Source organism: Carettochelys insculpta, chromosome 4, assembly GCF_033958435.1.
Source record: "Carettochelys insculpta isolate YL-2023 chromosome 4, ASM3395843v1, whole genome shotgun sequence".
Classification (NCBI taxonomy): domain Eukaryota; kingdom Metazoa; phylum Chordata; order Testudines; family Carettochelyidae; genus Carettochelys; species Carettochelys insculpta.
Genome location: NC_134140.1, coordinates 129,960,064 through 129,980,171, shown reverse-complemented (window position 1 = coordinate 129,980,171; position 20,108 = coordinate 129,960,064). Strand labels below are relative to the sequence as shown.

The window sequence follows — 20,108 nt, the reverse complement described above, 5'->3', positions numbered from 1 at the left end:
CTCGGCTAGTTATTTCAAAATAACAGCTGTTAGTTCAAAATAACTTTGCCGTGTAGACCTACCCTTAGGCTGCTGTTACACTATCATTGTCCTGTCGGAGGGGGCATGTTAATAAGGCAATTTGAACCAGGCTAATGAGGTGCTGACCTGTATAGTCTATGCCTCATTAGCATAATGGCAGCCGCACAAAGAAATACCGAATTTCAGATTGACAGTGAAGATGGGGGCAGCTTCGAAATAAATGCCTTGCTTCAACATTCCCTTACTCTGATCTAGTTCTGCAGAAGTAAGGGAATGTTGAAGCGGGGCGCTTATTTCAAAGCTGCCCCCATCTTCACTGTCAATCTGAAATTCGACATTTGTTCGCACAGCCACCATTATTCTAAAGAGGTGCTGAATATGCATGTCAGCACCTCATTAGTCTGCTTCGAATTGCCCCATTACCATGCCACCTCTGAGAGGACAATGGTAGTGTAGCAGCAGCCTTAGAGAGTTCATGCATCTGCCTTTGTGTCCCTCTTTCTCTGAGTCAGTTTGTTCAAGATCTCCTCCGAAACAGTAAGAACTAGGAGTATCTCATTTGATGCGCATCTTCCTCTTGTGCTAACTTAAAGCAAGGTCAGGGTTTGGTTGTGCCAGGACAATGGGGTATGTCTGAAAGTAATTGTTCTTTATCAAATGGAAGTGGAGGGTGTGATATCAGGGATAATTTTAGGCATGAATGATCACAGGGGCAGGGGGCAGACGTGTGATCCTATAAGGACCCCAGGGGGGCAACAAGCACCTCAGACCCAGGGAGCAGATGCTAGCCAGCCATCATAGGCCTACTATGATGACACTGCCCCCAGTCCGTGCCCTGAGTCTTGACTCCTGCACCTCTCACCAACTCTCTGAAGTCCCTCCCCACACCTCCCAATCTCTTGCTGTGTTTCCTGAACTGCCACCCTGACTTCTTCCTCAATCCCCACACTCCTAGCCCCCAGATCTTAAATATCCTGCCCTAACTCCTGCACTCACCTCCCTTTCCCTTGTTCTCAGCCCTGAAGGGCCCGAGCAACATTGGGAAAGTCTTCTAGTACTAAATATATGGAAGATAATAGAAGTAGTATTAAATGATAAATCATTATTGTAATTGTATGAGGAAATGTTAAAGGGAAGGTATTTGTTATAAGAATCAGCTAAGTAATCATAGGAAGAATATTTGACAAATTTTAACACTCTTTTCTGAGTTTTCTGTGAACCTTTAAAATGATTTTTTTCAATTTCCATGAACAACTCTCAGCAGGGTCATTCCCAAGCACCTTTTCCCTAATATTTCCTTTCTGAATTTTGAAATCTGAAGTGTTGTGACTGGACACAAGTCCCTCACACACTTCTGCTTCCCAGCTTGGTGAGCACAGAGCTTAAAATCTGCAAAAATTGCTTTTTGCACTATTCTCTAATGTGTGCTTACAATTAACTCTGTGTGTGTGTGTGCACGTGTGTGTGTGAGAGTGAGAGAGAGAGATTCTGTCTGAACATTCACAGAAACAAAAATCAGAGGGAGGGCTCAGTCCAGTAAACTTGTTTAAAAGTTCGAATGATCATCCACAGAAGAGAATTTGCCCAGCTCTTTCTCTTTCTATGTTATTCTTCAAACCTCTATGGGCTGAATTATACAGATAAGTTATACAGATGACACTGAAGGCTCCCGTTTGGGATTTCCTAGAAGAATCTTTTGCACAAAGGCAAATATTGGATGCAAGTTCAAAAATATTTAAATATCTCTTTAGGTCAAATAAATTCCTTGTGCATGTGGTCTACAGGAATGTACACACACACACACACACACACACGTATATAAGGCCTGCCAACTGGCAATTCGAAAGGGCCTGAGCCTTCCAGCCACAGCTACCACAGTAGTGACAAGGGGTAGCTTTGAGGCCCTTTGTAGCTGTTGGGTGCACAGTGCACCCTCGGTGGCTTTGAGGCTTAGCTCCTCGCCAGCCCTGCCCATTCTGGGAGCACAGAGCCAGGCACCCCTCACTTTGTGTACAGGCTGGCAATTCTGTCCCACCTCCCTCTCTCCCGTGCATGTGTGTATAGACACCCACACACACATACACAAATATTTGTATGTAGACCCAATAGGTTTGCCCCCATGGAGCCATTCTGGGTTGTAGCACATTTGATTGTCATGTATGTATAGCTGCGTCTACACGTGCACGCTACTTCGAAGTAGCGGCGCCAACTTCGAAATAGCGCCCGTCACAGCTACACGCGTCGGGCGCTATTTTGAAGTTAACTTCGACGTTAGGCGGCGAGACGTCGAAGTCGCTAACCCCATGAGGGGATGGGAATAGCGCCCTACTTCGACGTTCAACATCGAAGTAGGGAACGTGTAGACGATCTGCGTCCCGCAACATCGAAATAGCGGGGTCCTCCATGGCAGCCATCAGCTGAGGGGTTGAGAGACGCTCTCTCTCCAGCCCCTGTGGGGCTCTACGGTCACCGTGTGCAGCAGCCCTTAGCCCAGGGCTTCTGGCTGCTGCTGCTGCAGCTGGGGATCCATGCTGCATGCACAGGGTCTGCAGCTAGTTGTCGGCTCTGTGTATCTTGTGCTGTTTAGTGCAAGTGTGTCTGGGAGGGGCCCTTTAAGGGAGTGGCTTGCTGTTGAGTCCGCCCTGTGACCCTGTCTGCAGCTGTTCCTGGCACCCTTATTTCGATGTGTGCTACTTTGGCGTGTAGACGTTCCCTTGCAGCGCCTATTTCGATGTGGTGCTGCCCAACGTCGATGTTGAACGTCGACATTGCCAGCCCTGGAGGACGTGTAGACGCTATTCATCGAAATAGCTTATTTCGATGTCGCTACATCGAAATAAGCTATTTCGATGTAGCGTGCACGTGTAGACGTAGCCTATGAGTGGAGAGTACCAACACCTCTAATCAAGAATAAGTCCATGATGCATGAAAATAGTGAGATACCTCTTCTCCAAAGCATGCCTCATGTTGTTCGGCTGCGCAGCACTTATGTACCATGTCAGTAAAGTCTGTCACTATTTTCTGTACCTCCTCATCTGTTGCAGTGGGCTTTAATTTAATGAGGTTGACAAGCATTCTGAAACCAATACAAAATGCAGCAATGTAAAATTAACACTTGCTGTGGCTTGAATGATCATTTGTAACGTTGCATTTCTCTGTGCAGATACGTGGCCTGTTTGTAGCTTTATGATATACTCCACAGAGGCCCAGTCTGATAGCCAGAGAATTTGATAGGAGTTTTTCCACAGATTACAATGGACTTGGATCAAGCCTAAATGCAGACTATAATATAAAAAGGAAATTTTAAATAACCACCGCCTGTGCTTGCTCCACTCCACCTACAACTCCAGCCCCATGTCACTGTTTGTCCACTGTTCCCCCAACCACCTTTGCTCCTTTTTGCAACACTGGCCCTATGTTTTGCACAGATTGGGAAAGCCACCATCCAAGTCCCTCCTTAAGACCCAAGTCTGCCAGTGTAGCTCATGTGAAACTGGTCAACTAAGATGTTTTTAGTATTCAGAGAAAATTAACACCTTTCTTTGCAGTGCTGTATATCTGCTCGAACTGAATAACCATGTCATCTTACTGACATTATCCCGGTCTACAGTCACTCTCCTGCTGTGGGATCCTCAAACACAGGTGGGGTTTGGTTTTTGTTTTGTTTTCAAGAGGAAGAATTTTCTAAGCTATGTGACTTTGTTATATATATATATATATATAGTTGTTTAAGCAATTGCTGTTGTTTAAGCAATTGCTATTAAGCAATATTGTTTTGTTTTTTTACTAAGCTAGGTGAATTAACCATGAAGTGAATTAACTCTACTACTGGAAATCTTTGCTCAAAATCTCAGCGCAGTAGGTCAGCTTCTCAGGTGCGGTGTAGCAGTGTATAGTCAGCTGACTTACACCAAATGAGGATTTGGCCCACTGAACGCCTACCATTGTGAAAAACAGCAGCTGCAAAGTCCTGGCTAGACAGAAAATTCATCAGATGTGTTAAAGAGTCTCTGGTGAAAGGCTACCATAGTGTTAAAGTAGCAAACAATTCCTCACTGTGTATGGAAAATTTTAGAGACAAGGTGTGTGTGATGAAATATCTTTCATTGGACCAGCTTCTGTTGGTGAGAGAGATAAGGTTTCAAGCCACACAGGGTTCTTTAAGAGTGGGAAATATACTCCCAGCATCACACACAATGCAAGTTGGTGCAGCTTGCACATATTTTAACTGCTTATGCTAAACAAGGGACTGTTCAAAGTAGAATGGCCCATTAAAATCTTTGCAGTCATATGCTTAAAAGAGTGGGTAGTGGATTAAACACTGTTGTAATAAACCATAAATATAGTAGAAATATAGCACTTTAAAGACTAACAAAATGATTTATTCAGTTATGAGCTTTTGTGGGACAGACCCACTTCTGACAAAGTCCCACGTCATTTTGTTAGTCTTTAAAGTGCTACTGCTGCTTTGTTTTGCTGGAGTACAGACTAACACAGCTACCCCTCTGTTACTATTCATAAATACAGTATCTCTGTTCAGTCCCTAATTTTTAGTGTTTAGCAGAGTAATGAATTTAAGCACCCAGGCTTGTCTTTTGAAGGTGTTGTGTGGGTTTTCTTCAAGGATGAGGACTGAAGGGTCCACTATAAAGTGAACACCATGACTATGTCTACACTATGGCAAAATGTCTGTCAATAGATCACATCCACACACAAAAGCGGGCCTAAAAAGAACTCCACTTTGTCAACAGAGAGTTGCCAGAGTGTCCAGCTGCACTCTCAACAAAATGGCCAACCAGAAGCTCAGCAAACAGGGCTGTCTGGTGAACCAGAAGCCCTGTCTATCAACAGAGGGCCCCCCAGAGCATCTACGCGGCTTTTTTTGTCGACAGAAGCTGTCGACAAAGGCATTATTCCTCCTCACAGAGAGGCAGAATGCTGTTGGCAGACGTGCCGAGTTTGTCGACAGTCTGTCGACAAAACACATTTTGTGTACAGACCCTTTGTGAGTTTTGTTGACAAAACCCTCTAGTGTAGACGTAGCCCGTGTGAAAAGTGTTCATCAACAGGTGATAGAGTGTTCCTTGTTTATCATTTTCCTGTGCAAGTTCATTTGAGAGCATAGTGATTGTCTGTCTGGGTTCACCCACCTTACAGTTGGCTGTGATTCTGAAAACAACTTTCCCACACCTGAAAAAGAGCCCTGTGTGGCCTAAAAGATGTTTTCTCTTATCAGTAGAAGTGGTTCCAGTAAAAAGCTACTATCTCACCCACCATATTTCTCTAATGTCCAGAGACCAACATGGCTACAACAACACTGCACATGGAAAATTAAGCCAAGACTCAACTTTTCTATCAGAACTTAATTTAAGGTGAATTGCTGCAAATTAGCAAACAGACAACTTACGTTAGCTCTTTCATTTGCTGGGTTTCAGCAGGAGCAGTGCACATATCTTCATGGAAGGTGAACAGTTCAGGGTTGAATTCAGCAGGCTTATAGCTGGCGCCTTCTAGGTTGCTGAAACATGGTCTTCTATCAACATAAGAGACACTACAGCAGTGTGTGACATTTTCATGTACAGGTGTAGCCTCAAGTCTTGCACACGTATTCTGAATCATCATGTTCATCTGAACAAAGATTGAAAACAGCAAAACAACGTTTATGTCACTTTTAGCTTTAATGCTAATAAAAGCAATACATATTCCAAATGTCACAATAGTGTAGCAGGGGTGCTGGCTGCTTTTTGTTAAGCAGAAATTCGATGAAAATAAAAAATGAAAACATTCAGTCATTTTGTCACAGATAAAAGTTGCCCTTGCTGAAGAAATCATTATGTATTTTATTCAGGTCTTCAACATTGACAATTAGTGACCAGGAAAGGATTCACAATTGGCATTTCTGAGCTTAGCTGTGAACGTAGACATCTTCCAGAAAAGTGACGTAATTGCTTTTGGTTTAAAATAAGAGTGTCTTCTTCACCCAGTTTAAACTAGCAATCAAACTGATTGGAAACTTGTTCATGTTCTCACCCACAGGGTGTTTTCTGCTAGCTTCACAAATGACATCACCTCCCAAAAATATGAGCCCACATCCAGTTCTAGACTTTTGTTCAGAAATGCTAAAATCTTTAAACTGCCTTTCAGTAAAACTTTTTTCACAATTTCTTCTTGGCGACCAGCATTTAGGGAGTTCATCTCCATGGCAAAGGGGGTTGATTTCCAACGATGCATTTGGAAACCTAAGTTTAGATTTCCATTTAGAAAAAAAATTGTCCAACCCTTCAGAGACTATACTGTGTATTTGCTTCATAACTGGCTATTGCATCTTCAAGAATAAAACTGATGCTCTGTCTGCATTTGGGCAGGATACCCAGAGATGGGGCCACCAATGGAGAGAAAAGGGGGCAGCTTTCCTGGGGCCTAGTGATTTCAAAAGAGTCCAAGGCTCCCTCCCAGCTGCTGCTGCTACAGCAGTCGGGGTCTGGGGCCCTTTAAACCACTCCTGGAGCCCCAGACAGTATGCTCTGAACGCCCCTGAATGACTAGCTGGGGTTCAAACCCTGCCCTTTCTGGAGGCATGGAGCCAAGCCCCCTCCCACCTAGCTCAGGGGCCCCACAAATCTCTCCACTGCCCTGCCCAGGGATGTAAAGGTGCAGTACAGAAAATTACATATGAAAAAGAAAGCTACTATAATGAGAGAAACGTACTCACATATCCTTCTAAACAAGGCATGTGTCTAGCTTCAGTTTCCTGGCAGCATTTGCTACCAGCGGCTGCCACATCCTTTGAGACTTCAATCAATACTTCAATTGGCATCTGAAGCATTTTCCTGGAGTAGCGGCCAAGGAGACTGAAAGAACAATATCCCATAGAATGAACAAAAAGTTCAACTATGGAAAATTTTTTAGGTAAATCACCTAGATAGGGCTCATTCACTGAAGTACAAATTGAACCGTCCAGAGTAAAAATAATTTTTGCATTCTTTCCTGTAGCAACAGAAGCAGCAATGAGTTTACCTTTTCATGGGCTGTGGAAGCCTACGTGTATTTTCAGAGTGTAACTTCTAAATACTCTTATTCTAAATGGCATCTTCTGAATTGCCGGCTGAACAAATCCTAATGATTAAATTGTACTCTTGTCTTACTCAATTGGGTCTGGAAAATATCACATTTACATAATCCTTAACATTCACTATATAAGCATGGAAACACTCCAAAACAAAAAAACATACTATTTCAGGTACATAACTTCTCCAACGCTGGCAAGCAAACCACAGTTCTTCTTTACTAGCTCCTGAGTCTCCTGAATTTGACTCCTGAATTTCTCTTCCTGCAAGTAAATATACCTCTTGTTAGAGCTAAGTGCTATTTCAAAATGCATTTTTGTGCGTAGCAGCATTATTTCAAAATAAGCTATTCCAGAACAGCTCTTCCAGAATAGCTTATTTTGAAATAAGGCTTCTGTGTAGATATATCCTGAGAGTCACTGGTAGAATTCAAAGGCTACATCTACGCTAGAAGCATCTGTCTACAGAAGTTACAGTTGGAAGAGATATTCTGACAAAACTTCTATTGACAGATCGCTTCTACACATAAAAGCGGGTTGATCTTTTGATCTGCTCTGACAAAAGGGCCCCCCAGAGCATCTACATGGCTTTTTTATTGATGGATTCTGTTGACAAAATGTATTTTGTGTGTAGATGCTCCGAGTTTTGTCGACAAAACCCCCTGGTGTAGACTTAGCCAAAGAGCTTAATGGCCTGGTACTTATGACCATGATCTATGAATAGTTTTGCTTTTCCTGTAAGCCTGGATTATGGCTGGTCTTGCCAAGACCTATGGCCAGGTCACCTGGTCTTGGAAGCCATTTTGGAAGCTGTGCTTAGTCACAGGATGTGTTAAACGTTTGAAATCAAACAGGCTATGGCCAGACTGCAGCACACCCTCGTTTACCATCTAAGATGTCTGCTTCAACCAACTGGAACTGAACATGAAGAAGGATCAGGCCCAACTTGGGAGGTGAATAATTACCTGGTTGGGGTGGTGGTGGGGGACAGTAGCTGTGCACCTCTCTCTCTTTCATTGATAAAGGGGCAAACGTTATGTGCTTGCTTTCTGTAAAACTTTATGCACAGTAAGGTGTATGTATCTGAGCTTCTAGTCCCATTGGGGCTGTGCACCAGGCTCCTTTGTGTTGGCTAGCCTTCCCAGAATTGAGCTGGTCTCACTTTCTCTGTTACGCTGCTGTGGGCTGTGACCCAACTCTGTGCTGTCACTGGAGGAAACTGGAGGTCCTGGCTCAGAAGGACAGGATGTGGGGCACCTCAGAGGGCAGGCAGGCAGACTCAGAGGTATTTCAGAACACTGAGTGACAGTTTCAAGGGGATCTCTGTGTCTGAACCCATCACGCTAAGTTCTTCCAATAACTAATTATTCTCTTTGCAAAAATTGCAACTTACTTTCAGTTGAAATTGTTCTAGCTTCACCTTCTAGCAATTGGATCTGATAGCTCTGTACAACTTGCATAAGTTCATTGTCACCTTCTAACAGACCCACTTGCATTATGTCTCGACTGGCTCACTTAATGATGGTCAGCTCTTTGTGTTCATTTCTGCAAGGCCTAGAACAGTGTGGTCCTGATCCTCATGGCAGACACTTCCAATGCTGCCCTTATTCATAGTCTGGTAGCTCAGGATTTTTAAACTGAATTCAGATCTATCCATTCACGTTTTGGAAAAATAAAAACAAAACAGTTGTTCTGAGGGTATTTTTTTCTCTATTACAACTGATTTAGTGCTAAGAAAAGTTACAGAGCTTTTCATTTTGGACACGGTTCAATGTATAAGAAGAGAACAACAAAAATTAATGGTAACACAGGCTATTCCACTAATTTGCCGTAACACTCAGTTTGAGGGACCGTTTCTGGAATACCGGTGCTACCCATTCCCTGTGTTCACAGAATCTTTAGCCCCTCTGCAGAAGTGAACATGTAAGATGCCTCTGTCAGGTTGCTTTTTCAATATGTGTACATGTCCCTTAGAAATTTAACTTAATGATCTCAGTTATTTTACATGGGCTAGGGGTACCTCATGTCCAACTGGTAGTTTGTTCATTCATTCCAGGAAACCATAGGTCCTTGTCATAAATGACAAATACAGAAATGCTGCACCCTCTAGTCTGTGAATCCCAGCTAATCTCCATTTATTAACGCCCAATAAATCCCTATCCAGTGAAATCCCTTTGGTCATAATCAGTTCATTAGACTTCATCACTAAAACATTCTAATTTTTTCCTAATATGTGTGATGAACAGCAGAACTTACTGCATGATTGTAACATTCAGAAGCTGTCTCTTTCTTGCAGCACTCCGTCAGGGTGGATTGGAATGTCTTCCCATTTCGCAAAAGCATTTGGGAAGAGAAGTCTTGATGCCTTCTTGAATACTCATAAAGAAATCTGTAACATGAAAACTGCCAGCATTAGAGATTAAAAATGTAGTAGTCCCAGGTTCTCTGTCAGCACTAATTACCATGTTATTTGTCAATCAATGTTTGCTGCTCAGTGGTGAACAAAGATTTGAGCTGTCTTCTCAGTAGACTCTCTTAGCCATTAGCCTTTTCTTCTACCAGTTTTTGTTGAACTGTAATTTTCCAGGGCAGAATTCCTATGGCATAACTTTATAAGGCATTAAATCAGCTAGAGAAGGGGTCACCATTCTAAGGGTTTGTCTATACTTACCAGAAGGGCAATGCAATGGCAGTGTATCTTCAGGAGTTCGATTCTGGTGAAGATGTGGAAAAAAATCAATCTCTCTGGGCTCAGCCATCAGCCCCTGTATTCCACGTTACCATGTGGAGTCAGGGGGGGTGTCAAAACAAGACTAGAGAGGGTAGGTATTCCCTAGGGAAATAAGTCGATTCCAGTATGCCAATTCTAGCGACGCAAATGCTATAGCTAGAATTATGAATCTGAAATCAACTTATTTCCCTAGCATGGACTTACCCTATCATATGCTATATCTTTTTGCTGTGCTCATGGTAGGAGCTGGCCACTTAAGTGCCTAGACAGATGATAAAATCTGCTGTGTAGAACACTAGACCTTGTCCTTTTAGACATTTTTGGCCCAGAGTGAGGCATCATTTAAGGAAGAGGAGAAATTAAGTTGCAGACTAACCAAGATTTAAGCAAAGAATCCCAGAGGCTTTGGGAGCTGTGAAAGATGAAGATAGGTCTTCTTTAGGGAAATAAGTTAATTCCAATATGCCAATTCTAACTACACAAATGCTGTAGCTAGAATTGACATCTGAAATCGAAGGAAGAGCTCTGGGAGAAGGTGATGAAATCCTTAGGCAGTTGCAGTAGATTCAGGAGAAACTGCTCAATGAAGAGAATGCAAAGAAATCCCTGGAGGGGAAGTATACATGAGCAACAGCTTCACAACACCTATTATCAAGGTGCAGACTGAGCACTAAATAGGATTAAAAGATGGGACGGAAATGGAACTAGGTGGAGTAACAATTTGATCTTCTCCAGCATAATTCTCTGGACTGGAAAAATTCTTCAATGGAAAAGCATATTTAGTCCCTCTTCTCACATACAATTATCATCAAGACATGCACAAATGTAGTAATTACTGAATCAAGTTAGAGTAGTAACAGAGCGAAAGCCATGCTAGTCTGTATACTATCAAAACAAAAAAGCAGTCAAGTAGCACTTTAAAGACGAACAAAATAATTTATTAGGTGAGCTTTCATGGGGCAGACCCACTTCTTCAGATCATAGCCATACCAGAACAGACTCAATATTTGAGGCACAGAGAACCAAAAAAGTAATCAAGGTTGACATTCAGAAAAAAATTATCAAGGTGAGCAAATCAGAGAGTAGAGGGGCAGAATGGGGGAGGGAGTCACCCTTCTGCCCCTCTACGCTCTGATTTGCTCACCTTGATAATTTTTTTCTGAATTGTCAACCTTGATTACTTTTTTGGTTCTCTGTGCCTCAAATATTGAGTCTGTTCTGGTATGGCTATGATCTGAAGAAGTGGGTCTGCCCCATGAAAGCTCACCATCTAATAAATTATTGTATTAGTCTTTAAAGTGCTACTCAACTGCTTTTTTGTTTTGAATGAAGTTAGTGAGTCATAGGAAGAAATGGATGGAAAAAGTTATTTGGAGGAGCTAGAGCACTGACCTTTCAAGTTCATGCCAGTAAGGTCAATGGTGGATGTAGTTTTTCAACCTCACTATTGCAGAAATTTATAGGGAGAAATGCGAGGAATGGCACTTAGTGTTTGTGTTTAAAGAAATCTCTGACTGAGTTTCTAGAGAATTTTTATGGTTACAATGCTGTAGACACCATCTGGCAGAAACTCATGAGTCTCTGACTAGTGACGTGATACTGTTCTGAGAAGATAAGCAGAAACAGACCTAAAACCACAGAGAGCTGCATCAGAAGAGAAGTGCTTATGGATCACCCAACAAAAGATGAAATACACGTGAGGGTTTGTCAATAGACCAGGAGACACCAATAGAATTAAATGTTACAGAATTAGTTTGTACAACAATTTAAATACCTTGGTTCAGTGCTGAGCTGTGATGGGAATGTGAGTGTTAAGAGCTGCACTGACAGGATTTGGTGTAAAGGGATGGAGTTGACAGGGATTCTCAGCATATTATTTCAGGAAAGCAAACAAAAGAGGAAAGCTTATAAGTTCATTGTCAGGCCTGCCATGACAAATGGGCAAGAATGCTAGACAAGGAGGAAGAGAGGACAACTTCACACTGCCAAAATGAAAATACTGAGCTGGGCTGTGGGTCAGACAAGAGCAGATGAGCTATGCAGTGCAACAGTATGATGCAGTCAGCCTCCAGCATAGAAAAGCAGAGGGAAGATCAGCTAAGAGAGTGCCAGTATGTGAGATAAGTTGCCCAGAGAGAATAAGAGCTAATAGTCATGGGCCAAAACCACAAACAGCCCTGGAAATAGATAGTTTTGAGACACTGAACAAACAACCCGGTTTTTAGGATAAGGCCAAAAAAAAAAATCTGCTGTCACGTACAGCCTGGTAAGATTCCCACATACTAACTGGAGTTTTTACCTTCTACCAGTTTTTGCACACTGATATTGGCTTCCATTGAGCTGTTCCCAATTTACATCTGTTTTAAGTGGGATTACGGTGAAAATAGTCATCTAAGAATAATGCATCCTTAGGAGAGCAGAGCTGGAAAAGGAACCAATGTGTCTTCCTTAGTTATAATTAATGAAAGGTGTTACAATTTTTTCCTGTTTGGCTATAGTTCTCCTGTGCATAGATGATGGAGCAGCAATCTGACTAATAGAATATATATTTTTGAATGCCAAGAACAGTCTGTCAGCATGACTGATGGCGAAGGGACAAGAAACTTTGTGTAAGTCAGATATTACAAATTAAGGACATGGAACTCCTGCATGAAAAAGAATCTTACCCCACCGGCTAACTGAAGAAAGGCTGTATTTCATCTTCAAAGGGAAGATAGTGGATACCATGTATCACAAAATATGGGAATTACAACAGAGGAAAGTGGATAGAACTTCAAGAAACTAAAAAGTCAGCGACGCAAAGGATCAAATAAACTAATCTCTCCATTATAGACTTGACCACAATACCCTGCAGGACAGATCCTCAGGTGGTGTAAAATGACAGAATTCAGAAAAGTCACCAGCAGGACTTCTGGCCCTTAGCTTTATTCCAGATTATAAATCATAAATTATATTTTAATCAGTCCTACTGTGTACGTACAAATGTGAAAAGCTAATGCTAGACATAAGAACATGTGGCATTTTGCCATACATACTCTTTCATGAAGGCATTTGGCTCTTCTGTGAAGTGCTTGCACATCTCTTGGTCTTGCCCGTACTTCTCAGCTATCGAGGGCAAACCTTCAGGCTTGTCATCAAACGGCGCCCTAGGAACACACTCACTTCTTTCCACCACTGGCTTCTCACAACAATCTTTTATTTTACTGGAGAAGATATCTTGTTTAGAACAGATATAGTTCACCACCTCTGCCTGCCAAAGGAATGATTAGGTCAGTTAAAAGGGTTTTGTACGCAACTACTTATTTTTAGTTTCTCAGTTTTTTTCTTTTCACAGTTTTGAGGCCAAAGTCAGAGCCAGTGTTGCCGATTTGCTAAGGAAATAGAAACTCTCTAGGCGGCTATAATTTTACTCAGCTAGACTGCTTTCTACCTAGAGCTAATGGATTTCCAGCCTTAGGCACTCCCACCTGTTGAAAACTGGCTGGAGCCATGACAGCCTGAAACTGCTTCCTGGCCAAGTAGGGAGAGATGTTGTCCCTTCCTTTGTCATTAGATATCTAGAAGGGGTGGACGGACTACCAATGAAAGCAGAAGTCATTATGCACCTTGATGCAAGGAGTTACCACTTTGCCTCTTCAACCACCTGATCTCTTTCTATAACACAAGTGACTTCGGCTTCTACAAGGGGCTGCTATATGCACTAACCCCCCAAAAGTAGAAAGTCAGCTTGGGGGACACAGTTTGCCTATGGGTCTGAAAACAGTTCATTGTTCTGAAATACATGGGCATTGTGAAATAGTTGTTTACCACACATTCCTGACCCAGGTCTGCTGTCCTTACCCATGAGTAACAGCAATGAAGGGTCCTGTGGCACCTTATAGACTAACAGAAAAGTTTTGAGTTTCTGTTAATCTATAAGGTGCCACAGGACCCTTCATTGCTGTTACAGATCCAGACTAACACGGCTACCCCTCTGATACTTACCCATGAGTGTTACCCATTGAGTTTTAAAGGCACTACTTGAATAAGGCTTGTTAAGCTGAGTCTTGGAGCCTACTTATAATTATAGACTAATAAATAATGAACAAATACCTTCTACCCAAACACCTGACCTGCTAGCATCCTCCCTCCCTCTGTGCACACCTTAATCTGAATTTTATACATGGGGTAGGCAAGAGCTTTCTGTTTATGAATTGCAAGAACCTCCCAGAGCACTGCGAGCTAAGAAGACGTTGCTACTGCTTGCATTATACAGGAGGCAGGTGGGCAGACAATAATAAGCTGTACTAATGTTTTCCATTCCTCCATTTTCAGTTGCTCATAACTTTGCTGAACTTTAACTATTGGGTGGCTATTTTCCATGTCAGGCACCTGCTTCATGCTGTATGCATCTGGAAAACTTCAGCCCAAAATATATATCAATTTATGAGAACAAGACTAGGGATATCTGCACTGAAACACAGGCTAAAAGAATTCTGGTGACCTCTTTTGAAAGTTTCCATTTCCCTCTGCTTTGATAGAGGGACTTGACAGCTGGTGGAAGGTGGAGTCATGGCCTTTGTATGAAGGTTGTGCCTTTTGCCATCCTTGTGCCTGGAGTTGGCAAAATTATAAACCTATGAATGGTTATGGCTTGCCCATGCTCAACAGCACCTTGCTACAGTTTAAATATTTAAGGCCTGAAGAGTCTGTACTCATCATGCCTGTGCCATCCCCATACAGCAACTAAGCATGCTCACTTCAGCCCAGATTTATGGAGGTGAAGCCAACTTTCCCTCTAGTGTGTGTGGCAGACCAGAGTGGGGCTCAGAGCAAGGAGACTGTGCTGTGCTCTTACTGGAGGTTCTGTCTGCACTCATGCAACTGTGGAGGGAGAAGCAGTCAAACTAATTCAAATACAAAGGGGGCCTATGCTTTTGAGGAGGAGGGCTGGCAGAAGTACATTGGGACAAAGAGGCCTATGGGTGCGGGAGATCAGGAATGGAGCGACGACCACTACAGAGGCTGCAGGGTTGAGCTGATCGTTTTTTGGACAAGAGGCTGGAACAGAAGGCTGAGGAGTGGCCTTTAGACTGACTGGGACCAGAAGCCAGTGGACATGTAAACACAGGGCAAGGGCAAGTTGGAGGGGCCAAGGAAAAAGGTGTCAAGCTTGGAGCGAACAGGCAGAACAGTTTGTTCCCATAAGAACACATGCCTCTCTCATGCCCAAAATCGAACCCAGAATCTGAGTTTCTCCATTCCTCCACTGTCAACAAATATCAACGAAACCCAGGGGCAATGTGTCCCATTCCCTGCCCCCCATACTTTAGTACAGGTCCACATAGAGATTAATGCCATACTACAACTAAAACTCAGACTGTGGGGTGAATCTAAAGGTTCAAGTGCAATAAGATGCCACATGACCACATTCCGGGTTTTACCCCAGCTTGTAATTTCCTAAGCTTTTAAAAAAAACTGTATAAAATAATATTGGCATGGAAAAAAACTGCATGGAATTGTCACACAATTAAAAACTGTACTATAACACATAAACACAAGCGGGCCAAATTAAGGTGAACCACGTAAATATGTTCCTGACATTTCCTAACTTTTGAATGCTTGACTTTGCAACTTGAATGTTCTTTTGATGTAACTATTGGATCCAGAGTTGGTGTAAACTGGGGCCAATGAAATCAGTGGAGATAGTTCTCTTTACATTAACTGAGGATCCGTCTATGACTTTTTAAGCACTGAGATGCCAAGAATCGAAGAGTGTAAAGGTGGAGCATTGTGAGTAAACAATACTAAACAAAAACAATGGAACTTACCCTGTCATCTGCACATTCTATCATGTCACCAGCACAGCACTCCATGTGAACATGTGAAATATCCTCTTCAATTTTCTGAATCTCTGCAAATGGAGCCTTTGGAAATTTTTGGCTAAGTATTGCAAAAGTCCTATCAAGGGGAGAAATCAGACATTTTTCTGATTTAAAGCTCTTTTAATTTTTAAACTTAGAAGTCATTGCAATTGAGGTTACGCTAAATCATGATGGATTATTTAAATAAGAGAATAGTAAATTATTTATTTTACTCATGATTTTAATCAGCAAGCAGAAAAGCTTGAATTAAATCAGTGATTTTAATCTTGTTTTGTAATTGCACATTTTCTGGCCCCTGAAGGAAAGAGCAAGTCTGAGTGACTGGTAGCCATTAAAACAAGTTGATTGGCAAAAAAGCCTTTACACAAAATTGGTCATCTCCTGTCTAACCAGGAGCACACACTTTATCTATACACATTTATTCTAGTGATTATATAGCTAAGTTTACATTTATTCAGATTCTAAATGTTCATTTCTGATTATTAGAAAATGTTGCAAGATACATTTCTTATTTACAAGCTGTCAATTAATTTTGTATTTGTTGATTTGTGTCAAGTTCTATTTGGATGGACATTCAAATTTTGAAATTTCGTGTAAAGATATATGGCTGTCAGTGCTACCAATTCCTTCTGCAAACAGTAAATCCAAGTTTATTATAAGGAGGAGCATCAAAGTCACCACATACAAACAAGTTGCTGATTCATTTCTGATTGATTATTTTCAGGTCTGACAATAACCACCAATTTTTATAATAAAACAGTGGCCAGATACTTACTCTTTCTTGAAAGTTCTTTCTCCATATTTCTTCAGGATTTCACAACCATACGTGTTCCTTTTGCTGACAAAGTGGATCCTTTTTCGTATCAAAGGGAGCTAGCATAATTACAAGCACATTGTCAGATGAAGTGATTATAAATGAGAGATTGGAAAAGAAAACACTGAAAGCATCAATTCAAAAACACAAACAGCCTTTGCCTGATTAATTAAAAGTCCAGGTAAACCCACGGTGCATTATGCAATCCTCAGCAATTAATACTCCAGCCCTTTATTTTATATGTTGGTGTATTGCATGCCCCAGTTCTGCTAACCACCTCATCTGTAAGGAGCACCTTGCTCTGCCAATAGCTCAGTTCATTTGGATGGAACTACACAGCCCTGTGCTTGTAGGGTTACATGCTGCTCTCTGTACCACCTGAACCACCCTGCTGAAGTGATTAGGACTGAATGGTCAGTCATTGGTTCTGAGTACTAGTGAAAGCAGTATTACTAAGGGCAGGTCTGTACTACCCTGGAAGTTCGATTTTGCACATCTAGGAGACATGCGCAAAATCAACCTCCCGGGTCGCAATCAACCCCGTACTCCTTATGATACAGGAGGAGTAAGGGAGGTTGACGGGAAAAACTCTCCCATCAACCTTCCCCAGTAGGGATGGCCAAGTTAGACGAGCACAGATATGTCGATTCTAGCTATGCAATTGGCATAGCTAGAACTGCATATCTGCAGTTGACTTTCTTAGTCTAGTGTAGACATAGTCTAAGTGAGTTAATGGCTAGATTTTAACTTTTCCATGAATATACTCTGCTACTGGTCTATAATGGTATCAAATCAAGAGAGTGTGTGCACTTGGAACCAAACCTTTCCCATTTATCCCCATGTTGTTAAAATTGCATATTGTCTGCCTGGGGCAAGAGGTGCAGCAACTGCTTACCCCTGCATGTCTGAACCGAAGGCGTGTCTTATTCCTGCTTTGCACGCCCGTACTCCATGCTGTCTTGTCTTAGTCTAGACCCCGGCAATCAGCGTGTGATTATTTTCCCCACAAGAAATGTGTATTGTCCGTACTTAGTACATCAGAGCAATAATGATAGTAGATTGACAGAAGAAGTTTGAAAAAGGGATAAAATTCTTCCAAATTTTCAATGGGGAAAAAATGTGCTTGTATCGTGAAATTTCAAAATGTGCAATTTTTCCACCATCTCTGATTGTCTGTAAGATACTGACTTTTCATGAGCAGATAGTTTTCAGTGAGAGGTCAGGTAGTATATAAATCCAAAATTTTATTCAGGCGAAGATCAACTTCATGCGCAAACGTGCAAAAATGGGATGTGCTTATACATATGCATTTTGCTGCATGACACCACCTGCTATATGCAAATGTCTCAAACAATAAACTTGCCAGACAATTAGATGATGTTGAGCATAACCACAACTTATTTTCAAATCATTTTATCAACACTTCCTGCCCCTGCCAATTTCACATCTCATAAATTTCAATGCCAAGAGTCTATCATTGGTGTATACTGCTTTTAAAAACCCCCATAGATTAGTGTATCAAGATACAATAAGTTGGGTGGGGCAGAAAGAGAGAGAAATTTAAATTTTAAAATTTCTGAAGATTATTGTAAAAATGTATGTAAAATTATTTGAAAATGTTTATTAAAGGTGTGATAGTGTCCTCTTAAAGTTAAACTTGTTAAATTAAACATAAGTACAATTAAGATCAGAAGGCAACTTTTTAATATCTATTTGTGTTTCATTTTTCACACTGACAATCTGAATACCTTTCCCTCCAAACAAACGCTACTGTTGGCCTCTTTGCAACAGTGTTCAACTGCATGCTCAATCTCAAGAGCCAGAGCAAGGACTGTGGGACCATACAGAAAAGGATGGCGTCTTGACATCTCGTACAGGCGACTGAAAAGAAAATACAAAATCACACTTGTTACTGCCAACCACAAATAGCTTCTAGTCTATACAAAGCAAAGCATGCATGAAACAATTCTATACTAAAACAAACCGGTTCTAGCTTTAGTAACTATCAGGGATACGTGTGCCAAGAATGGAGTTCTCATCACAAAGGAAGTACTCAATTGTAGTGGAGATGGTCATGTGAACTCCCTGGCAATGGCTACACTAGAAGGTTTTTCTGGCAAAACCACGCTTTTATCGAAAAAACCCACAGAGCGTCCACACGTAAAATGTACTTAGTCAACATTTTGTCAGTAAATCAGCCATGTAGACGCTTTGGGGCTCCTTTTGTTGACAGACAGGACTTCCAGTTTACTGGACAGCCCTGTTTGGAGAGCTTCTGGTCAGCCATTCTGTCGAGAGAGGGCCAAACAGTCTGGCTGTTCTCGGTCAACAAAGCAGATTGCTCTTTTGATATGCTTTTATGTGTAGACGCAATCTGTCGACAGAAGTTTTGCCAGGAAGTCCCTTCTGACAGTGACTTTTGTCAACAGATGCTTCTTCTGTAGACATAGCCTTAAGGTTTTAAACTGCTCAAATTTTTGTTGTCTATTATTTTGAGGGCAAGACTTTCAGTATTCCCTGATTTTTTAAAATAGAAACAAACAAACAAAATTAAGGTTTTTGGGGAGTAGGATGCTACACCTTTCTGCTCTCCTTCTTTATTTCACCATTTTCCTGTCTCTCTTCAGTAACAAAATGGAAAAAGGAAGGAAGGAAAAGACATTGGAAAAGTAAAGAGGGAGGAAAAATCCAGAAACCAGAATAAGGAAAAAACCTTTGCCAAAAATCAAGATATCAAAATAAAATTCCTGATTCTTTTTTTCTGAAAAACATTGCTTTGAAGAAGAAAGAATTCAATCCAGCCTAGTAACTGTCTGCCATGAACTTTTCATTAAAATTTCAAGTTCTCAAAAATTGTGACCAGCTGTTTTATTCTAAAAGCTGCACGAGTGACATAGTCCAGCGTTCACACGTGGGTGTGTGCAGCTGCTTCCACACTCAGCAGTGTTTCTAAAATATGCTCATGTGTGGTCGGAAAGCACAGGGACATGGTGAATACAGGTTGCACCTCCCTCGTCTGGCCCCCTGGGACCTGACTGGCCCTGAACGAGGTAATTTGCCAGACAGAGGGAGGTCCCCTGCTCCAGACACCCAGTCTGCTGTCTCTTCCTGATCCATTACTTCCTGCCTGGAACTTGACCCCTGCTGGACTGACACATGCCCAGGCACCTCAGGCTGCCAGTCACAGAGGTCAGCTCTAGCCCTTGCCAGACATGGCCCCAGCTCCACAGATGCTACCCTAACTGGGCTGTCAGTGTAGACACAGTCCCGGTCCTGTGGAGGCCAGTTCCTGCCCTTGCTGGGGTACTGAACATTGCCCTGGCCCTGGGGGGCACTTGCTCCAGCCACTGGGCTGCCAGCATGGCCCTTCCTGGGCTGCCGTCATGGCCTTGGCTCTTCAGATGCCAGACATGGCCCTGGCCCTGTGTATGCCTGCTCTGCCCCAGCTGGCCTGCTGGCATGGCATCGGCTCAAGCCCTGGCTGGGGTGCTGGACACTGCCCGGCCCAGCAGGCACCTGGTACAACCCCAGCCCCTTGGAGACTGGCTCCAGCAGCCTGACACCGAAGGCCTGGGACACAAGCCTCCTCTGGGCTCCCCTGCCCAATGCAGC

The 20,108-nt window shown here is 42.3% G+C and overlaps 1 protein-coding gene across 1 annotated transcript in view; it reads right to left on the bottom strand.

Annotated features, from left to right (window-relative positions):
- Positions 1-20,108, bottom strand: part of LOC142012189 (albumin-like) — a 29,296-nt gene that overhangs the window by 3,156 nt on the left and 6,032 nt on the right. The window contains exons 5-13 of the mRNA XM_074992044.1: positions 18,245-18,377; positions 16,458-16,555; positions 15,629-15,758; positions 12,854-13,068; positions 9,344-9,476; positions 7,254-7,351; positions 6,734-6,872; positions 5,429-5,649; positions 2,965-3,097 (exon numbers count right to left, since the gene is read on the bottom strand). Of these exons, the coding sequence (XP_074848145.1) occupies positions 2,965-3,097; positions 5,429-5,649; positions 6,734-6,872; positions 7,254-7,351; positions 9,344-9,476; positions 12,854-13,068; positions 15,629-15,758; positions 16,458-16,555; positions 18,245-18,377 (1,300 nt within the window). The remainder of the gene's footprint in view (positions 1-2,964; positions 3,098-5,428; positions 5,650-6,733; positions 6,873-7,253; positions 7,352-9,343; positions 9,477-12,853; positions 13,069-15,628; positions 15,759-16,457; positions 16,556-18,244; positions 18,378-20,108) is intronic.